The sequence below is a fragment of the Ictalurus punctatus genome, chromosome 25 (assembly GCF_001660625.3).
Source record: "Ictalurus punctatus breed USDA103 chromosome 25, Coco_2.0, whole genome shotgun sequence".
Lineage (NCBI taxonomy): Eukaryota > Metazoa > Chordata > Actinopteri > Siluriformes > Ictaluridae > Ictalurus > Ictalurus punctatus.
Window position 1 is genome coordinate 11452791 of NC_030440.2, and position 21324 is coordinate 11474114.

Below are 21324 nucleotides of genomic sequence, written 5' to 3' on the forward strand. Positions count from 1 at the left end.
AGAGCCATAAGCACCGGATACAGTGCAGCAGAGATGGGATTTCTTAACTCAAAGTTTCATCTGTGTGAAAGGACCTTTTTCAGAACACAGCATCAAGTTCTAAATAAACATTGGAAGGCAGGATCTTGCCATGTTGCCAGTGTCAACACTTGTAACAACAGTGTTTCATCCAGGCATTAATTCTTTTTCATTTCTGTGACTAGGTGGAAGCAGATGTCCAGCCCTGGGTTTGGGCCAGACCCCTGTTCAACAGATAGGATTTACAGTTGGGTATAATCAAAATTCAGCATTTAAACACAAAGCTTATGGAGTCCAACTGTTCAAAACAAGATCACAAATGGCTTGCCATATCCCAAAAAATTGTGCACAATGAAGCACACTGGTAATTCAATTTGAGATGACATCCTAAAGGAATACGGTCATAAAGTGGAGAACACTCTTTGGGTTAGGGGTTTAACATAAAACAAGATGTTAGAACCTCAGGAATAAAAACATGCATGGGCACTGAGCCATGTTTAAAAGTTTACTTTTGGGTTATGTTTGAGTTTTAAGAAAAAAATCCAGTTGTTAAATGTAAGGTCAGGGCTGCGGTGGGTCCAGACCCCATTCCAGGAACAGGGTATGATATATGTTGCATGTTTATATGAAACGATCTGTGTTTGTTTGAATAAACTTGTTTTCACATTTTTCCAATTATTATAATGGGCCAAAGATATTAAGTTCTTGTTTACTTTATGTTACCTTATTACAAAGACCACAAAAGCCCACACTGTGTGGAATCATTTATGTTTCAATGGTTTATTTACAGTGTATAATAACGAGACATGACAGACACAAATGACAGATCTTACACAATAAAACAAAACAAAAAAACAAACAAACAAACAAAACCCTTAAAATAAATATACAATGATGAAGTGCACAGAGGAAACCTTCTCTTCAAGGGACAAAAAATATCACCAATAATTTGTCCAAAAACAGACCTACTGAGATAATCCATGCATTATCATATAGTTATTACCACATGATGACGTTACATCAGTTTACATGTGATTAGATGAATGGTATTCTGTATACTGGGTGTACCAAATGTGAATGAAGTTGCACATCTGCTATAGGCAATTAAGCCACCTGTTATTTACATGTAAAGACCTTAATCCATACACACAGTCAATGGGTGGAACTAGTAAAGTAACATTTATGCAATGGATATGCAAAGTAAATATTAAATAGTATGAAAACCACACACACACAGAAAAAAAGAGTTGCACTTAAACATTTACAGCATTAGCATGAACGTACCACATTGCCCTAAAAATAGTGACATTACATCATTTACACATATTACAATAGAGCAAGCAACAGCACAGGAGTGGTATCATGTCCACAAACTGGCAGCCAGGAGCCAGTTTATGGTATACAGTGTATTTCACAAGCTGTATAAATGATAGCTCATCAGTGCTCTGGTGCCTTACCAGCAAAATGACCTGCATTATGCTACAACACACACACACACACACACACACACACACACACACACACACACACACACACACACACACACACACACACACACAGATGCAGACAGATGCCCCACAGAACAATGTCGCAGTGTGGGAAGAGGGTGAGAGGGAAGCGGTGGAGGTGGGATAGAGAGCGGCTGGGATCTCCCCAGCTCAAGTGCCCTGGAAGTGACACTTCCGCTGGAGGAAGCAGCTGGACACAAAGAACAGAAAGAGAGCTACTGACGGGTGTCTGACTACTGATGTTACAAGGTCTACCTGGCACGATCTGAATCACTCAGTCTGTTGCTCATAGTCTTAGGATTCTGATAAACTCTCCATCTCTAATGCAGGGCTGCTCTTTTTCCAATTGGTAGGTCAACAAGTAATGAGAACGATTTCATTGGCTCTCCCTCAGAGCAGCTACCCTTCCACTGGTGGATCCACTGAGATGTCGCCCATTGGCTGTTCCTACGGAGAGTGTGCACCCATTGGCATCCATGTCTGAAATGCAGTAGCTTTCTATTAGCTCTTTCCTCAACAGCACTCTTTCACATGTATTGTTCCTCAAGTTTCTTATTGGCAAAAGAGCAGAAGTCTAATCTGAGGGTTAACCGTGAGGCACGACAGTTGGTGTTGTATGGAAAGTGTTGGTGTTTTCTGATGCATCTTCTTAACCTAAGTCTAATGTCCTAAGCTTGAGTGAATATTCTCTGCAACACTTATTGTTCATATACTGTATGTAATGACAAAAAAAGGTAACTTCTTTATAAACATGTGAACAGAAAGGATAATATACAGTACAATATCTTTTTATGAACAGCTTAATTAAATATGTACATATCTACAAAAACACATTACTCTGCCTCCATATCAACATCTTAAAATGTTTAAAGTGGAGTCTTATGAGACATTTCTCTGTTCCTAACAAAATATGCAACGTTTCGAATGCTACTGGACTCTTCAACTAATTCTAAGTCTAGGCAGCAGCACCTAAACTACAGGCATGGGAGTCATGAGAGATTCACAACAGTCTCTGTTTTTCAATCAAATTCATACTATTCAGCCATTTATATGTAGAGACAAGAGTAGAAGTAGATGAGTAGAAATAGAAGGTGAATTGAGCTTTTAAAAACAAGTCTTTTGTTTTTAATCAGCTTTGCCGGTTTTACCTCTACCACAGTATCTTGTATTTGGGAAGCTTGAAGGACTCTGTCAAATTTGGTTTTCAAAGTTTCACACAGTACTAGACAAAATCCTTCACATAACAAACCAAGCATAATACTGCTCTTAAAGCTGAAATGTTATTCAGCCCAGAAAGTTCGTCATTTGCACTTTAACACTTTGAGATGCTACTTAAATAGGTTCCCTGAAAATATTAATAGAAGTCCAATAAGAAGTCTTTTCTTTACATTTTAACAACAAGAAAAGCAAAAAAAAAAAAAAATATTAAATCTATGACTAATAACCTAAGAAAAAGAAGTGAGTCTATACGTAGTTATTGTGTTCTTGTACTCATTGAAGCTACCAGAAATGTAGAGACCAGAGGAAAATAACATGCACAAACATGTACTTCACCTAATTATTAAGCTTGTGATTTGAATATAAACAAAGCATAGTCTCAATCTGCAACTGAATAATTCTGAAGCAGTGTATCTCTACTAAACTGCCCTAAAGCGGCCTCAACCCATCATACAAAACACAAGACCAATATGCACTTTCAAAATGAAAGACTCCAGGACTTAGGTGTATATACTGCTAAGAAAGAGCATCTACATTCAAGATAGAGATTGATCAAAATTTTTAAAAGTGCTTTTCTGACCATTTGTATTGACCTACAAATCAAGAACAATGGCATAAGGCTCTATTTTACATCAGCACAAGCTTAAATTGCTGGGTAAGCTGGTATATTTGGGTGGTTGCAAGCCATTTCTTTCACAGTTGTGCTCTTTCTATTTTCATGACCATAAATGAACATGCTACATTGAAATGGGGCATAATTGGGTGTGAAAACCCATTGTGGGACCTGTAAAAATGCATGCGCAATACCGACCCTATTGACCCCCTCTTAGCACAGACACAGGGCTAAGACACTCCTAGCTCTTACAACCCGGTGTTAACTATTTGTCCCCCCATTTCAACACACGTTTTATCTCTGCATTAGCTTGGTATTTGTATATTTATCCCCCTGTATGTTTTCAGTGACTCTTGATTTTGGACTGTTGGCATTCGAAAAATAAAACGTACATGCTTGTATTCAAGTCTCGGCAGTTGTGACACGTTTGCACTGCTCTATGCCACATTACCACCTGTGCTGATGGTCATGAAAACACACAAAGGTTTAAACACCGATGTTTTAACTTTTAAAGAAAGGTTTAAACATCTTGTTAATATGAATGTGCTATGCTCATGAAAATAAAGCTTGATATATGATAAACTTCCCCAGTACCTATGCAGAGTTAAAAATTCATCGTACCACAAAAGGACCAGGTTCGGCCTGTTGTGCAGAAGTGAAGGAGTCACTGTGTTAATCGACCCGACAGGAATATCAAACAGCATGAAAATGTAAAACTCTCCCTAAAACTTCCATGTCCCACCATCCCATGTCACTTGATCATGAAGCAATGTGAAAAGAGTGAAAGTACTCTCTACATTGTTCCCTAAGCACATCAGTAAAGGGAAGAGAGTGTGAAGATGATGTGACTTTTTTCTGCCCAGGGTTCTGTTCCAGGGTTCGCTTATTTCACTCAGCCTGGATTTGTCTGAAAGGCTTACAGACTTCGTAGAAGAACCAGCATTGTGGAGGAGGTTTTTTTTTATGCCCGTGGCTGCCTGGGAGCTTCTTCCTCCAAAAAAACATCATCACTGGACAGCAGAGGCTGAGTGGGAGTGATGTGACCGCTTCCTGAATTACGGCGTGAGGAGTGAGAAAAAGGCTCCTCACGGAGAGCTGTGACAACAGGCAACCTGGAGCTGAAGTTCAGATAGATCTACAGGAGGTAAGAAAATGGGAAAAATTTGCTTCAGATAAGTTAACAAAAGGCAATTGAATGCTAAAGATGGCTGTCTGTGGACATCAAATGGCGTACATGTTTGGTGCTGTCCGAGATTTGCTGTTCAACCTTCTCCACTATCTTGCCAAATGAGGGTCTTCTGGAGGGGTCTGCATCCCAACAAGACTGCATGATTTCATACCTAAAAAGAAAGGTATATATTCTGAACATACATGACACACATTACTGTATATGCTATAGTATAAGAGGAATAAAACACTTCAGAACATGCTGTTAAAGACATAAACAGTTCGATCAAAATTATTCATCCCCATTGCAAATCAGGTTTACTGTTAAAATTTACAGACTTTCAGCTGTTTGCAATGAACATATCAAACAAAAGCAATTGAAATAGTTCAACACAAGTGGTTTCCCCAAATTCAACTGAAAATGCAACTTATAATGATTTTTCCAGTTTCAAAATAATTCAACCCCTTTATGGCAAGCATCTTTAATACTTAGTAAAGCACCCTTTTGCTGTTATGACCTGCTGCAAACGAGATGCATAGATCTTGCAGCGTTCCTGAGGAATCTCAGCCCGTTCCTCATGAGCAATGGCCTCCAGTTCAGTAATATTCTTGGGTTTGTGTGATGCAACCGCCTTCTTCAAATCCCACCGGAGATTTTCTATGGGGTTCAAGTCAGGTGACTGTGATGGCCCTGGAGAATCTTCCAGGACTTCTTCCGCAACCAAGCCTTGGTGGAATTTGAGTTATGCTGCTGGAAGGTCCAATGTCACCCAAGCTTCAGCTTCCTCAAAGATGGCATGATGTTTTATCCTAGGATTTCCTGATACTTCAATGAATCCATCTCTTCTTCCACAAGCTGCAGGTTTCCAGTGCCAGAGGATGCAAAGCAGCCCTGAGAGCATTACTGAACCTCCACCATGCTTGACTGTGGACAGAGTGTTCTTTCTTCATTCTTCTTCCTCCAGACATACCGCTGATCCATCGTGCCAAAAAGTTCCAATTTTGTTTCATTGTTCCACAGAACAGAATCCCAAAACTACTGTGGCTTGTTAATATGATTTTGAGGCGACTGTTCTTGTGCTTTTGGGTCAGTAGTGGTGTACGTCCTGGAGTTCTAGCATGGAAACCTTCTGCGTTTATGCGCCATACTGTGCTCACTGAAACCTCAGTGTTTGTTGCCACCAAGTCTTGCTGCAGGTCTTTTGCAGTCACTCGAGGGTTTTTCACAACCTGCCTTCTCAGTAAACTGGTTGCAGTCATTAGCTTCCTTTTTCTGCCTCGTCCCGGTATTTCAAAATTTTCTGCCCCTAGCCAGTTCATGAGTTCCAGCTCAAGCACACCTGGTGAAACTAATGAAGCCCTTGATTAGTTATATCAGGTGTGCTTGAGACAACACCTGTTTTGCATATTTGTGCTGTTGTGAGGGATTCTATTCAGGGGGTTGAATAATTTTGAAACTGGAGAAGTCACAAACAAAGACTGCTTCTTCTTCCAACAACATGACCAGATGTGTCATGTTGCCATATCAAAGTTTAAATATGACCTACAATGAAAAGACCCTTAGAGGAAAACAAGTTAATACATATATACATATATGTACACACACACACACTTACATTTCACTCGGAGCAAACTCAGGTGATTCCATTCGGTATCCCTCCTTGATCATCTTGTAGAATTTGGCGTCTACAGGTATACCTGGGTAAGGACTGCTTCCTGAATATTTCAAGCAATAAAAAGTACATAGATAAGGTCAGTTCCAGTTCCAGTTCACTATTACTTCTAAGAACTTTTAAAACACTGAAAAAAATTCACATTTTCAGCATTTGGCAGATGCCCTTATCCAGAATGACAGACTTTCTTTGTAATGTCTGTCAGAGACATATTCTTATGCTAGTACAAACAGGTCAGAGTCTAAGAGTACTATCAAGCTAAAGCTAAAGAACCACACACAGTTCCTCAAATGTCCATTGCTCCATGCAATGAATATATACTGTACATGGTGCAATCGATGTAACTCATATTCAGTTATTCTCACCAGCCAAACAGACGAGGTACACACGTATTGCTTGTTCAGGCTGAGTACATTAGACAAGGTTGCCTATGTTTATTTGAATGCATATTCTTAATAGATGATATTTCGAAACCGGTCACTCGCTCCAGTGGTCAATAAAACTTAGCAATTGCATTATTAAATTATGTCATGTTCTTAAAATTCTGTCTGTTAACTCACATCTGGATTCATGTGCAGAAATAATAAAAGCTTACCCAGAGAGAAGATCTCCCACAGCAAGATGCCGTAAGACCACACATCACTTTCGAATGTGTACACACACTCAAAGATACTTTCGGGAGACATCCACTTCACTGGCAGACGGGCCTGCACAAGATAGAGTCGTTAGATTGGTGTTACATTCTGAGTTGATTCACAAGTAAATTCCCTTTCAAAGGGAACTCAACACTGCGTGAGCTCCACGCTGTGGGAAGCATATGAAGCTTGTGTAACATAATGCCTATCTATAGGCCTGCCGTGATCAGGTGACATGGCAAATAAGCTCGTCGCATGATATAAAAACGGCACTCGAGAGGTCTGACTGTGCGCATTGTGAACGCCTTACAATTAGACAGCTCCGCTCGCGGCTCGCTCTCTTCACAGCCGAAAGAAGTTGGGTTTCCGAGTTACACGGATCTGGGCCGGCCGATGACGAGGCAGCCAGCCAGTTCAGGTCCTGGGGAACTGGATCTGGAAGAGGAGCCGGAGACAAGTGCTGATCAATCTCTTGCTCTGTCTTCTGGGTCAGGCTCCCAGCCTGATTTGGGAGCGACTCCTCCTTTCGCTAAGGACAGCCAAGAAAAAAATTCCTCTCTGACTCCAAGGAGCCAAAAACGGAGAGCAGCTCTCAAGCATATAAAGTGAGTACAACGTACATTCTGGGCAACTGGAATGTGGGGGCAGCCATCCTGTTGAGTCAGGGGCTGAGGCCCAGGGATTGGCGGCTCCATCCACAAGTTGTGGAATCAATATAGCAGAGGTTCGGCTAAGCGGAAGTGGATGTGTTCGCCTCCGAGGAGACAACACCCTGCCTGCTGTGGTTCACCCTCACTCCTCCCACACCATTGGGGCTGGACGCCATGGTGCACATGTGGCTGAGGTTACATCTGTACGCTTTTCCTGTGATCGCTCTGCTCCCACAAGTTCTAGCAAGAGTTTGAAGACTATCTACGTCTGCTGCTAGTAACACCATATTGGCCAGCTCGAATATGGTTCTCGGAGATAATATCCCTGCTGGACAGTACTCCTTGGGAGATCCCCATCCACTGGGATCTACTGTCTCAAGCCAGAGGGCTGATTTATCACCTTCGGCCGGAACTATGGAAACTGTGGGTCTGGCTCCTGAGAGGCACCAGCTCATAGATTCTGGTCTCGCAACTGAGGTTGTAGAGACCATGTTAAACGCTAGAGCACCAACCACAAGGAAATTGTATGCACTCAAGTGGCAACTTTTTGTCTGGTGGTGTGAGGAATGTCAGCTAGACCCAGTGAACTGCACAATAGCTACAGTCTTGGAGTTCTTACGAAGACATTTCTCAGCAGGGTTGGCTCCTTCTATAATCATGGTCTAAGTGGCCAGCATTTCAATCAGCCATGCCCCAATTGGTGGAGCCTCTGTGGGGCAACATCCTCTAACTTCGAGGATTATGCATTGTGTAAGGTGGCTGAAGCCCATCTGCAGACCAGGCATACCTTCCTGGGACCTTTCTGTGGTCCTGGAAGGTCTGTCAGGTTCCCCATTTGAGCCCTTAAGAGTCAGCCTCAGAGAAGCTTCTGACTCCAAAGGTGGCTCTTCTGCTGGCCCTAGCATCTCTTAAGTGAGTAGGAGATCTACAAGCTCTCTTTGTTGCCCCTTCCTGTCTTGACTTTGCCCCTGGATTAGCCAAGGCCTTCCTATATCCTAGACCGGATTATATTCCTAAAGTGCCTACGTCTGCTGCACAGCCAGTAGTGTCGCAGGCTTTCTGCCCTCCTCACACCGGAACAAGAGAAATTGCTCTGACTGTGTCCAGTAAGGGTTCTCTGTACTTACATCTACTGCTCCGGCCAGTGGCCGGAGCAACTGCTGGTCTCCTTTGGCACGACAGTAGAGGTGATGCTGTGTTGAAGCAGCGCATCTCTAATTGGATAGTGGAAGCAATCTCTATCACTTCTGAGGCCTGCCTTCTCGCTACACCTCTGGGCATGAGTGTTCATTCCATTAGGGGTGTCGCCTCTTCAAAGGCTTTGTCCAAAGAGGTACCCTTACAGGATGTGTGTGCTGTAACGGAGTGGTCTATGCCACACACATTCATTCGATATTACAGCCTAGATATACATTCCACCCCGGGTCGAATTTCTTGCAGTGACCCTCAGGCTTGGATCTTTTTGTACAGGCCATACCCTCAGTATGACGGAGTGGGTACTGTCATTCCCACAGCATGGAGCTCACGCAACATTGAGTTCCCTTTGAAAGGGAACATCTGGGTTACGCATGTAACCCTGTTCCCTGAGAAGGGAACGAGATTTTGCATAGCGTTGCCATACTGGGGCATGCCTGTGAATTGCATCTTTGCTTCAGATAATAGAGGCTGACGGCACGGTCCACAGGTGCCGTTTATGGTATAACGCAACGCACTTAAATGCCACGTTACCTGATCACGGCAGGCCTATAAATAGGCATGATGTTACACAAGCTTCAGATGCCGGTCATGCGCGAGGGCACTTCCCACAGTGTGGAGCTCACGCAACATCTCTTTCACTTCTCAGGGAACAGGGTTACATGCATAACCCAAACGTTTTGACTTGCGTAGAATTTCTAGTTTCCTTTCCGAGTTGTTTTAGGGTCGGGTTTGTATATAATTGCACATGATGAAATCTAACTCACATAGCCAGAGCCAAGTTATTAGACTGTAGCATGGCTTTGTGGCAAAAGTAGTAGATGTCAGTAGTAGTAGATTAACTTAAAAAAATCTAATCTTTTATGAATTCAAATTATTAGTGATAACATTCACATTCTTGTCTATTTAAGATTTTAGTTCTACCCTTTTTCATTCATGGTGAATTTTCTTTTTTCTTCTTTTAATATTGGGCATGTAAATACTAGGTAAAGACAACTAAATAATAATTTCCTGTTTCTGGAGCACAACTTACATTTCCTTTAACCACATAGTTGGAGTCAGTAGTAATATCACGGGCAAGTCCAAAGTCGCAGATCTTGGCCACTCTTCCTTGTGTGAGGAGGATGTTTCTGGCTGCCAGGTCTCTGTGAATACACTGAACACACACACACACACACACACACACACACACACACACACACATATACAACCCTCAATACAGAATTGGGTAACATTCCAAAAGATGGTTTAAATACCATGAACAATGTGTCAGACTGCCTTCTCATTAGAGCTCTCATTAGAACTGCTATGTGATCTGTTTAAGTGGTGCCTCTGAAATACTTTGCAGAATGTTGACTCTGAATGAGATCTCAAACTAATTTTTGTCCACTAGCTTGAACGCCCAGACATATATTCACTTTTAGCTCTTACAGATAGTTCTAATGGTTAACAAAATAGATTTGCATGTTATGCCACAAAAACAACCTAAACCCACATAGCTGAACAATGATTAATATAACTGACACAACGTTCTGTATACTGCTTTGAGTGAAGTGCTCATCCACTCCAGCAAGGAGATGTAATTTCTGTGACCGTGTTATTACCTCAATATTAAGTTTGTGTTTGAATGGAATTAATGTTTTGGACAATGAAAATAAACACAATATTTTGGAAAGCCGTTTGAGGGCAATATAAAATATGTGAATGTCCATCCATTCATCCATTTTCTGTACTGCTTATCCTACATTGGGTCGCAGAGAGCATGGAGCCTATCCCAGGGAACTCGGGCCACAAGGCGTGGGGAGAACATGTAAACTCCACACACTGCAGAGTGTGTGAGGCAAATGTGCTAACCACTAAGTCATTGTGCCCCTGCAAATAAATATATATATTACCCTATTAGTGTAAAATTTGTAATTGTCCCTTGCTTTTGTACTGCATTGTATTGTAACTGACAACATACAGTACATTTCAACCATGGACTTTCTTTCTTTGGGTTTATTTTGGCTTCAAGGCAAGTGTTGTTTGTTTTTATAAGAGGAAGGCTGGGACACCTAGATGTCCCAAAAGATCTACAGCAGAAAACCAAAGAAACCTCAAAGGCAGTTAGACAGGTAAATTCAATCAGCCATAAAATAAAATAAGCATCCTCTTAACACAGTTCTGTATAACTGTCCTTGTATATCTACTGTTATCTGTCTTATATCACTTGAACACTTAAGTTGCCAACTCTGAATATAGTCCCTTCAATGCAATGGAAGAATCAGATATCACTTACAGTACTGAGATCACATGTAGGACCAGAATACTCCCATTAGCTACATGTCTAAACTGCAACGACTCAACCACTTAAGCCATTGCTTCAGGAAAAACAACAGGCTGTTCCCAAAGGGCAGTCATTTAAAAGTTAAAATTCTTAAAAAATTTTCTGAAGAGCCCATGTCAAAACTGTTTAACATGCTGAGACCTTGGGGCTCTGTAATAAGTTTATACAATCATCAAACAAGTTTTAGTTTCTCGAGCAATAGCTGATTTGTTTGTCATAAAAATATTCTCAAAGGGCATTTGAATGTGCAGTGTGTCTTACTTCAATAAACAGCATTCTGTCAGTTGTTTTCACAATGACTATTTTGAGGAATAGGCAATGAAACACGTCTATTTGTTCAACCTGAGAACCTAGAAATGTGTTTGCGTGTATGTGTTTTGACACGCTTGTAAGGATGTGCACACATGCCTGTGGACATGTGAGTGCTATCATTGGTAATCTGAACCATGACTGGACACTCTGAATAAGTGATCCCTGAGCTTCATGTAGGAGCACCTAGGATATTGTGTTTCTACTATTGGAGGGGTCATGACAGAAGAATGTAGAAAATGACATAGCAGAGGAGAGAAGAAAAGAAAAGAGAAGAGAAGAAAGAAGAGAGGAAAAGTGAGAAATTATGGAGTTCCTACATTTTTAGATGCCAGGAAGTCCATGCCCTTAGCAACTTGATATGAGAAGCTGAGGAGGTCTTCAGTGTCCAGAGCCAAACCATCCTCTTGAAGAACCTCACTGAACACGTCACTGTCAGTGTTAGAGCCAACACCTAAAATAGAAAAATAAATAATTGAGTTAGGGAGAGACAGAGAGAAACCAGGGGCGTAACCTGTCCTGAGCCTGTGGCCCCAAATATTTTTATTTTAGCCATGAATAATTCTCCATTTTGAGCGATTTGTCACTAACTATGCCAAAATTGAAAGAAATTCCAGAAATGATGAGGAAGAAGGTGATTGAAATACATCAGTTTGGGAAGGGTTACAAAGCTATTTCAAAGGCTCTGGAACTCCAAAGAACCACAGTGAGAGCCATTATCTCCAAATGGAAAAACTCGGCACAGTAGTGAACCTTCCCAGAAGTGGCCAACCTTCCAAAATTCCTCCAAGAGCACAGCAACGACTCATCCAGCAAGTCACAAAAGAGCCAAGGACAACATTAAAGGACCTACAGGCCTCTCTTTCATCAATAAAGGTCACTGTTCATGACTCCGCTATCAGAAAGACACTGGGCAAACATCTGTAGAAAGCATCCATGGAAGAGTGGTGAGGTGAAAACCACTGCTAACCCAGAAGAACATTATGGTTCATCTGAATTTTACTAAAACACACCTTGATGATCCTCAAACCTTTTGGGAGAATGTTCTGTGGATTGATGAGTCAAAAGTGGAACTATTAGGAAGACACTTATGGTAAAGCATGGTGGTGGAAGTGTGATGGTGTGGGGATGCTTTGCTGCTTCAGGGCCTGGGAAATAATTGAGGTAAACCTGAATTCTGCTCACTGCCAGAAAATCCTAAAGGAGAATATCCGGTCTTCTTTCCCTAAATTGAAACTCAAGCGCAACTGGATTATGCAGCAAGACAATGATCCAAAGCATAGAAGTAAGTCCCAGTCCTAGAAGTAAGTGAAAGACTGATGTCCAGTTATCAGAAGCGTTTGGTTGCAGTTATTGCTGCTAAAGGTGGAACAACCAGATTTTATGTTTAAGGGGGCAAGTTGTTTTTCACATGGGTGATAATTGTTGCATAACTTTTTTTGCTTCAATGAAAAATAATTGAATGAAAACTGTATTGTATGTTTGCTCAAGTGGCCTTTGTTTTATGTTGCATTTTGTTTGAAGATCTAAAACTATTTAGTATGAGATATACAAAAACAGAAGGAATCAGGATGGGGCAAATACTTTTTCACCTCACCGTAGTTGTGCCTCCCCTTGGCTAGCAACACCAAACTAGATGCCAAAAAGTTTTATACTTTGTCGGTCTGGTAGTCCTGCAAACAGTGATAACACCCGAGGCAAAGTTTATGATAAATTTGTCCAATGGAAACAGCTTATTTTGAAGTACGTTTTTAAAAGTTTTTTGATTTAGAAGAATCTGGGCTCAGCCCTGAACGATTAAAAGTCCAGCTAACGCCCCTGAGACAGACATATTATATACCGCATGAAAGCTTTCTCAGAAGAAGTGAAAAGAACAGAAGAGAGAAGAAAAGAAGAGAAGAGTTGCAATTCTTCTTCACTATGCCATACCTTTAGGTAGTGAACGTTTCTCAGTGGACTGAACTCCCAAAACCAAAGGCCTCATAGTCATATAGCCATTTCTACCGTCACTGCAATGATCACAAGCCATAATCACATCATGTCAGCAGTTTTAGTTTTAACTAAACAGTTTTAATTAGTTAATTGTTAATACAAATTAATTGTAACAAAAGAAACTGCAAAAAGACAGATATATAAACATGTCTCACCCTGAATCTGGATGTAACAGAACATTTCTATAGTACGTGTCATCTCCCAGTCTGGAGCAGCAGAAGCAGTCACGCTTTCGGCGCAGGAAGTTCAGCAGGTCGCCAAAACAGCAGTACTCAGTTATCACCAGAGTCGGACCTGGGGAAAGGCCCAACAGCAATCAATTCAATAGCTCACACACATTTACATTACTTTTTTTATTATTACCTCCTTATTCGCTAACTGTATTACCTAATCCATTTATTCTATCATTTCAGTTTAATTCAATTCAGTTACCTGCTTTATTGGCATGACAGTCAATGGAATAACAAAAAGAAATTATTACAGTTTGGGATTTAATATATATTTACCATTATATTTAACTAAACATTGTTGAGACTAACAATTTTAATCACAATAAAACATTTTGCTGTAGACTATGTGTGAGTAGTAAATGTTTACAGTGGGGCTGTGTGTATTTTTGAGCTTCTGCAATTTAGGAATGAAGGACCTCTCTCTCTCGCTCTCTCACCTCCAACAGTGCAGGCACCCAGTAAGTTGACGATGTTTATGTGGTTGCCAAGGTAACTGAGCACCTTCAGTTCTGACATCAGAGCCTCTTTCTCAGTGGCATGCGCACTCGCTGTGGCACAACATCAAATGACATACAAATGAATATGAAAACAGTAGAACAGGCACACAAAAGATACACCTGAATCTTAAATTCTGAGGGTAACACTAAAATAAAATGTCGGTTTATTCATGAATTCATTAATGGTAAGTGACGTGAAAACCTTAAGCACATACATCTCTCTCAGAATGTAAAAGTGTTAAGATTATTTTAAATCTTTCATTAACTGTGCTTCCTAAACATGACACTTAACCTAAAGTACATATCATGTTACTGACATAAGGGTATGTAAGTTGTGTCCTCTAACACTTAGAGTCTTTTCTTAGTGGTAATATAACCTGATCTTTGTGAGGAGTATTGATCTTGGGTTCTTGGAACTGAAGCCTGTTAAGTCCACCAAGTGAAAGAGTCAGTTTTCCCACAGTTTTATTTACCAGAGTGACAGCTGGATATCAGGTATACACTGCTTCCGAATGAGCCCTTCTAGCACAACCTATATCACTCTGTATTAACAGGAATCGTGTGATTCATTAATCAGCATGAGCTTCTACAACTCTGCTTACGTTTTAGCATTTTGACCGCCACAGTCATCACTGTATCAGCCTTGGACATTCCATATGCTGTGGCCTCCACCACCTTCCCGAATGCTCCTGAGCCAAGAGTTTTGCCTGGGGATGCAGAAAAACAATCCAGTGATATAAATCTGTTGTAGCAACGTCCGCCATTTAACACATCAGAGACACGTGTGCATTTCCCTTCAGGTTCTCTCATGGGAACAGTTCTGGGATGCTGACCTTTGATTTGAATCAATTGGGGAACTTGTTAACTATTACCATCCATTTTGGCACAGGCAGTGTGTTCTTTGTAGGTTTGGAATAATGCCAGACTTCCATAAAACACACATAAAGTACAGTATGCTATAAAACACAATTGACAAACACTCTACGAGAGAAAAAAAAGAGGAGGAAGTGGGAGCCACATTTTGTGTTATTGACTGATGGCGCCAGGGATGGAGATGGTAAACAAAACCCAACTGACCGAATCGCAGCCTGTCCCGCGGAAACTCCCACTGATGGTCATACGGAAGCTGGGTAGGGTCAATATAGACGTAGTTGTTGCCATGGATTCCCTCAATGACTTTCCACTGAATCTGGTATTTAGGTTTCTGTAGATGTACATAGGATGGATTTTAGCAAGGGGACACAGTGAGAGCCAGATTATTGCAAAATGTTCCCAAACAAGACATAAACACACTGATATATTATTCTATTATTACAGCAATAAAACAATGCACCTCTGCTTTTCCCTGTAGTGCGATAGGTTATAGAGCAATAATATAGGGAATTAAGTAATATACAATTTTTTCATGGTATATACTGTTACCTACAAAATGTTACTTCCAATAACCTTATGGTTTTAGTGCAAAACTTAAGAAGCCAAATTCGTGATGGCTGATTAAATACATTTATGGTACTGACAAATTCGCGAATTTGCTTTTACATATAGCTATTCTAGTACAACAACAGACCATAGAAACTGCTCTGAGGCCTGACCCATAGTATAAACTTGTTTGTGGTGTGTATGTGTATCCGTGTATAGTGTCTGTGTGTGTGTCCGGGTGGCCATGTGTATGTGTGTTATTGTTGCTGTTGAACTGCTATGCATGGTGGGAAGACTGCCGTGTATAACATAAAAGATCACGGGAACCCGCTCATAAAGAGATCTAATTAATCACAGGGGTTCCCTCATGGGGCAAAACAGAGTGGTTTTGCTGGAGAACTACAGTTAGATAACCTGGAAATGCATGACAAAATGTACATGTCTGGCTTGGATTAATAATGGTTTATACTGTAAAATGAGGACCTCTTCTCATATAAATAACCGTCAGTATAATGCTAGTTCCCTTTAATCTTCAGGAGGACACGCTGTGCTCTTAATATGATTACAGTTATATATTAGTGCAAGTTTCAGCATATAAGTACTGCAAATAGCACTTATATTTCTCTCATCGGTAAATTGCAGTAAAATGTCATGCTGCAGTAATCTAAGGCTTTAATAAGCATTCATAACGCTCCTTGCAAAATTGGTTAAAAAAAAAAAAATCATCAAGACACAGACCTTCAACTTTTTTATTTCAATTATATATATATATATATATATATATATATATATATATATATATATATATATATATATATAATTTTTTTTAAACAAAATCAGTACTGTAACATTGCCAGTTCAATGCCCAGTCTGCCCTGCACTGTGTAAGTTGTTCAGCCTTACCTGTATGTACTTGTAAATGAGAACAAACAGGATGAGGCAAAGGATGGCTGCAGCAGCAGTGAAGCCAATCAGCAATGGAGTAAAAAGCTCATGAGGAACAGTACGTTCTGGAAAAAAACAAATAAACAAAAAAAAACAATAACAAAAAAAGATATCAGAAAACCAAAAATGAAAGGCACTAAAGAGATGGTGTGGTGCTAGGTTGGGCTGGTGTTCTGGCTCATATAAGACACACAAACAAAGAAAGAATGTAAGGATGCATAAGTTCTCTTAAAAGCATAACAGTAACTGATACTTGTCGTAAACAAGGGTTGCAATTCCCTTATGTACATAGGGATCTTTAGGATTTCAAAGATTGTAAAAAATGACATAAATCATACCGAAATAATGCAGCTTTACTGTATTTACATATCCAAACTCACAGTTTGATCTACATGTACAGTGAGTGTACTATGGTAATTACATACAGACCCAAGCTTATTTTGGTTTCGTCCTGTACGAATTTGTACACGTTTCCTAACGACTACTATGTTGCTAGGTTCTGTGTGTGTTTGAGTGTTATTGTTTTTCTGCTTTGTACTCTGAGGTGTAATAAGCTCTTTAGTCATAAGAAGCTTTCTCTCCATTTCAAATCCGAGAATGCAGACTCTGCAGGAAATAATCCCCTGTAAACCGGTCACTGGCTTTTACTGCTCTCTCTCTATCCCTCCCTTCATTGTCCCACTGTTTCTAAAAACCTGTACCTTCATATCATCCCTTTTCTACAGCACAAGCATGGACACACACACACACACACACACACAAACACACACCCACACCAACTCTCACACACACCCACACACTTTCATGCCCCCTGCAAAGAACAGGCTTGATACATAAATCAACTGTTACAGAAGTTTAAACTTTGGGGTCTTTCTCCACTTACTTACATACTTTACTTCTGCCGAACAGACTCAGGCAACCACCTCCACCCCATGGCCCTGAACTCGCACCAGTGCAAACACTTCTTACCACCTCCATCCCAATGCACCATTGCGTTTATACTCCAGAAACCTAAGAGCCCCAGGCAGACACTCAGTTGAATTTAAAAATAACTATAAAATCTGGAAAAAATAAGGATGCTAGCTGGCAAAAAATGTCAAATGTTGCGATAAAACTCATTCCAACAAGACCATGGTTAACTTTGCTTCACCTTGCAGTATTTACATGCTCCAGCAGTGCTTGGTAACATGAAAATAAACCAGAACTTCAGCCCAGAATGATAAAATGCTCTGCACTGGTGATGCTTTGGCACCCCTGGGCTTCTACACATTTACTGGTTTCATTCAACAGTATGCTGAAAATGTTTAGTGCAAGCAAAGCAAACAGTGGATTGAAGATCTACGCTGGCCAGATGACTTAAAATAAATAGAATTATCTGCAATAAATTGGATCTTACAAGATACAAACAATAAAAGAGATCTGGGACATTTTCTTTTTGCAATGAATCAATGAAGCGGGAAGAGATTATACTAAAAGATGTCTAGCATCTACAGCCAAGTCCAAAGCTGAAACACAGAGAAATGGAGTGTGAGAAAGAGAGTGAGAAAGCTGAGAGAAATTCAATGAAGGGTAATGCCTGAATGGGCCAAAAACCAAACAACAGCTGAACAGAATAATGGCTGTTATGATAAAGCCATGTCAGCCACTCAACTGCAGTGGACAGTTTATAATAGAATTGAACATAAAATGGAAATAGATTTATATCTATGTTGGACAAAGAGACTACAAGAGCATTAAGCCTTAAAGCTTAACTGTGTAGGTGTTTCACAATCTGTTTATTCTTCTGAGTACAAAAATTTGTATCGTTTGTGGTTTCTGGATACAAAAAAGTACAACGTCTATTTTAAATTTCAACATCTGCAAAAAAGGAGATCCAAGAACTTGACAATATAAGTGCAACAAGATAACAACAAAGAAAGAAGGAGGTTTTCTCAATGGCTCTCTCAGTCTCCAGAACATATTTCCAAAAAAAAGGCAGTGTATGGCATCTGTCAAGATTATAACAGATGTCATTGAGAACCTTCTTGGATCCTCTCAGTTAAAACTGCCAAGCGGATTGGATCAGAAAGAGGCTGGAGGCAGTTATAAAGGAAACTACTGGGCATACAAATGATTCGAGTATATATCATCATAAAGAAGTAAATGCAAATTTTAAACTGATATCATTAAAAAAAAAATTCATTATTAAAATATACTATTCAATATTTTTTGTTACTTAATGCAATGAAGGAACATCTGAAACCTAACACAATAAGTTGTTGGTACAAGTGTTTGTACATTTTTTGTGCTTTTTCTTCTTAATTTTTTCCTAAGGGTATGCAAATTTTTGCACTTAACATACCTTGGTTCGTTAGTCACATGGCATGTAAATCTACTAAACTGATTGTCACGTTTCGGAACATAATGGAGATTAGGACGGATGCAAATGCAGATAAGAACGTTATTATATGAGAGAGAGGCAGACAACTCCAAATCGTGAGACAATAGTGTGGTCAAAAACAGGCAATGGGTCCGGCGATCGACAAACGGGCATAAACGAGGCAAAACAGAATCGAAGAACGAGGGCGAGAACAAGACTATACAACTATAACACATGAAACGAGGAACAAACGCTTGGCATATGGAAAACTCACGTAATACTTCACAAAGTGCAATGAGATGCAAAACAGCTGAGACTAATGATGACAGATACAGGAAACAACCAATGACAATACAGGGGCGGAGACAGTACATAAACCATAACAGATGCACTTGTAGAAAGTAAACAAATTCAATGTCACTGAAAACCCAAAAGCGTGTGCTAGCTCTTCGGAGCGCGCTGCGTGCTCCAGTGCTTAGCGCGAGGGGAAATCGTGACACCGATCTTCAAACAGAATTATAGGCTTGCCTTTCTGATTCTGTATTTTCGTATTTGTCGTTAAATAATTGGTACATTACATATACATTATAGAAAATGTTGTTCTCAACAAATTCAGTCATTATCATTGTTAAAAAAACAACAACATTGTAATTGTGTCACTAAAAATAATTTCAAATAAATCTACTGTTTCAGCATTTTGGTATAGAATGGCAGAGGAGCAATTTGAGAGGAGATGAAGTCAGACAGTGACTTGAGATATGTATCTAATGGCTAAGGAAATTGTTCAGAAGTTCCTTCAAATGTTTGACGTTCAATATTTTCAGTTCAGGCTTATTAGCTCCTAGTGCTCATTTAGTGTTAGCACCATTTACTGTTGCTAACACTGCTGGATACTGGACTCCTTTAGCAGATAATTAGTGCTCACGTCTTTCATCAAAAGGATAGCAGTACAAATACACACTAACAAACGTTTAATTTAATAACATTTAATGACCTGCTAAGAGATCACGTCTGATCCCGGAAACCCTTTCTATTGTTTATTTTTCTTCCAGTTTTATGTACGGAACTGGTTTTAAGTCAGGAATCAGGCCTTAAGTGGGTGTGTGCTTTATTGTGTGTAGAGTGTTTACATGTTTGCTTGTGTTCTCACCGCTGATGGAAAACAGCGTGTAGACAATCTCGCCTTCGGCTGAAGCCACACACTCCAGGGTGGGGTAATTGTTCTTGGTGATGTTTAAGCGGCTCTCCACCGCTCCCTTCCCAAAGGGTGGGTTAGTCATGGTTACAGTGACGACATCCTCCTCCTCTTGTGTGGCATTTAACAAATTAGAACACCTAGAGTGTCACATAATGAATTAACAATAGTCATGGACATGCACTAATGGATGTCAAGGGTCAACACACACACACACACACACACACATACATACATACATTTATATATATATATATATATATATATATATATATATATATATATATGAACAGAACAACATACAAGTTACAACATGTATACCTATTGTTGTTACCAACACCAACATACATACCAAAGGAACATTACACAGAAAGCCTGGCACTGAATGCTTTTCTGATGTCCCTGTATTCACGTACCAACATGTACCAACATGTACCAACATGCTCAACACGGGTAACATGGAGGTCTAGCAATCCTACTTCTCCTAAGCTTTATCATGCAGAAATTCTGAAACACTGTGTCATAAACATGTCTGGCATTTGTTGATTTATTGTGAGGAAACAACTGACCACGAGTATGAGCAAATGAATCATACAGTTACACTAATTAAGGCTTTGCATCACCACGTTGTGAGAAATTGTATTAGATATACAGTAGCATCATCGTATCGCACCCACTAACCATCAATGATTGCTGATTGTATCAGGAGATTTCAAATCTAATATAATCTCACATAATTGTGCTCCAAAAGCAGTGGTCACTCATAGCCTTGATGCTGATTTGCTTCCCAATGTTTGAATGATTCATTCAAACATGATTAAATAATTTAAGATCAATTCAAAGTGATTTTTGCTTACTCATGGTCTTATGATGTATACATGGGTGTCCTTTGCAATGTTTTTAGGTCAACATGTTTCTGTCCTTGATTATGTTTTTCTCTTATTAGCATTAGGTATGTTGTTTGCACGTACACATCAGTATAAAAGCCAACTGTATCCAACTTATGTTTAGATTACAGGCTAGAGACTATTGTCCAGACTGTCTTTGCACAAAAAATAAACCATGTTTTTGATTCAACACTGGCTCTCTGGCGCTTGGTCTCCTGATTCTTACTTGTCGTGAAACTTCAGCATTTTGATTATCCAGTAAAGATTTATATCGTCACTATCATGTAAACCTATTAAACTGTATAAAATAAAAGCAGGGATAGTTCTTAATGGGAGATTACAAGCTTATAAAGGTATGGTTAAAGCAGAAAAAGTAGTAAAAGTCAAGTAGTAAAGTCAAAACAGCAGTTATGAAAATGTCGCCCTGTGTGTTTTTATGGGAACAATAAAGGGAACTGCAGTAAACAATGACAAGATTTGAGTACTCTG

At 39.9% G+C, this 21324-nt stretch overlaps 1 protein-coding gene across 3 annotated transcripts in view; it reads right to left on the reverse strand.

Moving 5' to 3' along the window:
- Positions 1–774: 774 nt before the first annotated feature.
- Positions 775–21324, reverse strand: part of kita (KIT proto-oncogene, receptor tyrosine kinase a) — a 32441-nt gene continuing 11891 nt past the window's right edge. For all 3 annotated transcript variants that reach the window (XM_017456259.3, XM_017456258.3, XM_017456257.3), the window contains exons 9-21: positions 19904–20088; positions 16353–16459; positions 15108–15234; positions 14633–14737; positions 13971–14081; positions 13459–13597; positions 13241–13320; positions 11632–11765; positions 9710–9832; positions 6793–6904; positions 6141–6240; positions 4592–4697; positions 775–4492 (exon numbers count right to left, since the gene is read on the reverse strand). In XM_017456259.3, coding sequence (XP_017311748.1) covers positions 4319–4492; positions 4592–4697; positions 6141–6240; positions 6793–6904; positions 9710–9832; positions 11632–11765; positions 13241–13320; positions 13459–13597; positions 13971–14081; positions 14633–14737; positions 15108–15234; positions 16353–16459; positions 19904–20088 — 1603 coding nt within the window. In that variant the 3' untranslated portion in view covers positions 775–4318. The remainder of the gene's footprint in view (positions 4493–4591; positions 4698–6140; positions 6241–6792; positions 6905–9709; positions 9833–11631; positions 11766–13240; positions 13321–13458; positions 13598–13970; positions 14082–14632; positions 14738–15107; positions 15235–16352; positions 16460–19903; positions 20089–21324) is intronic.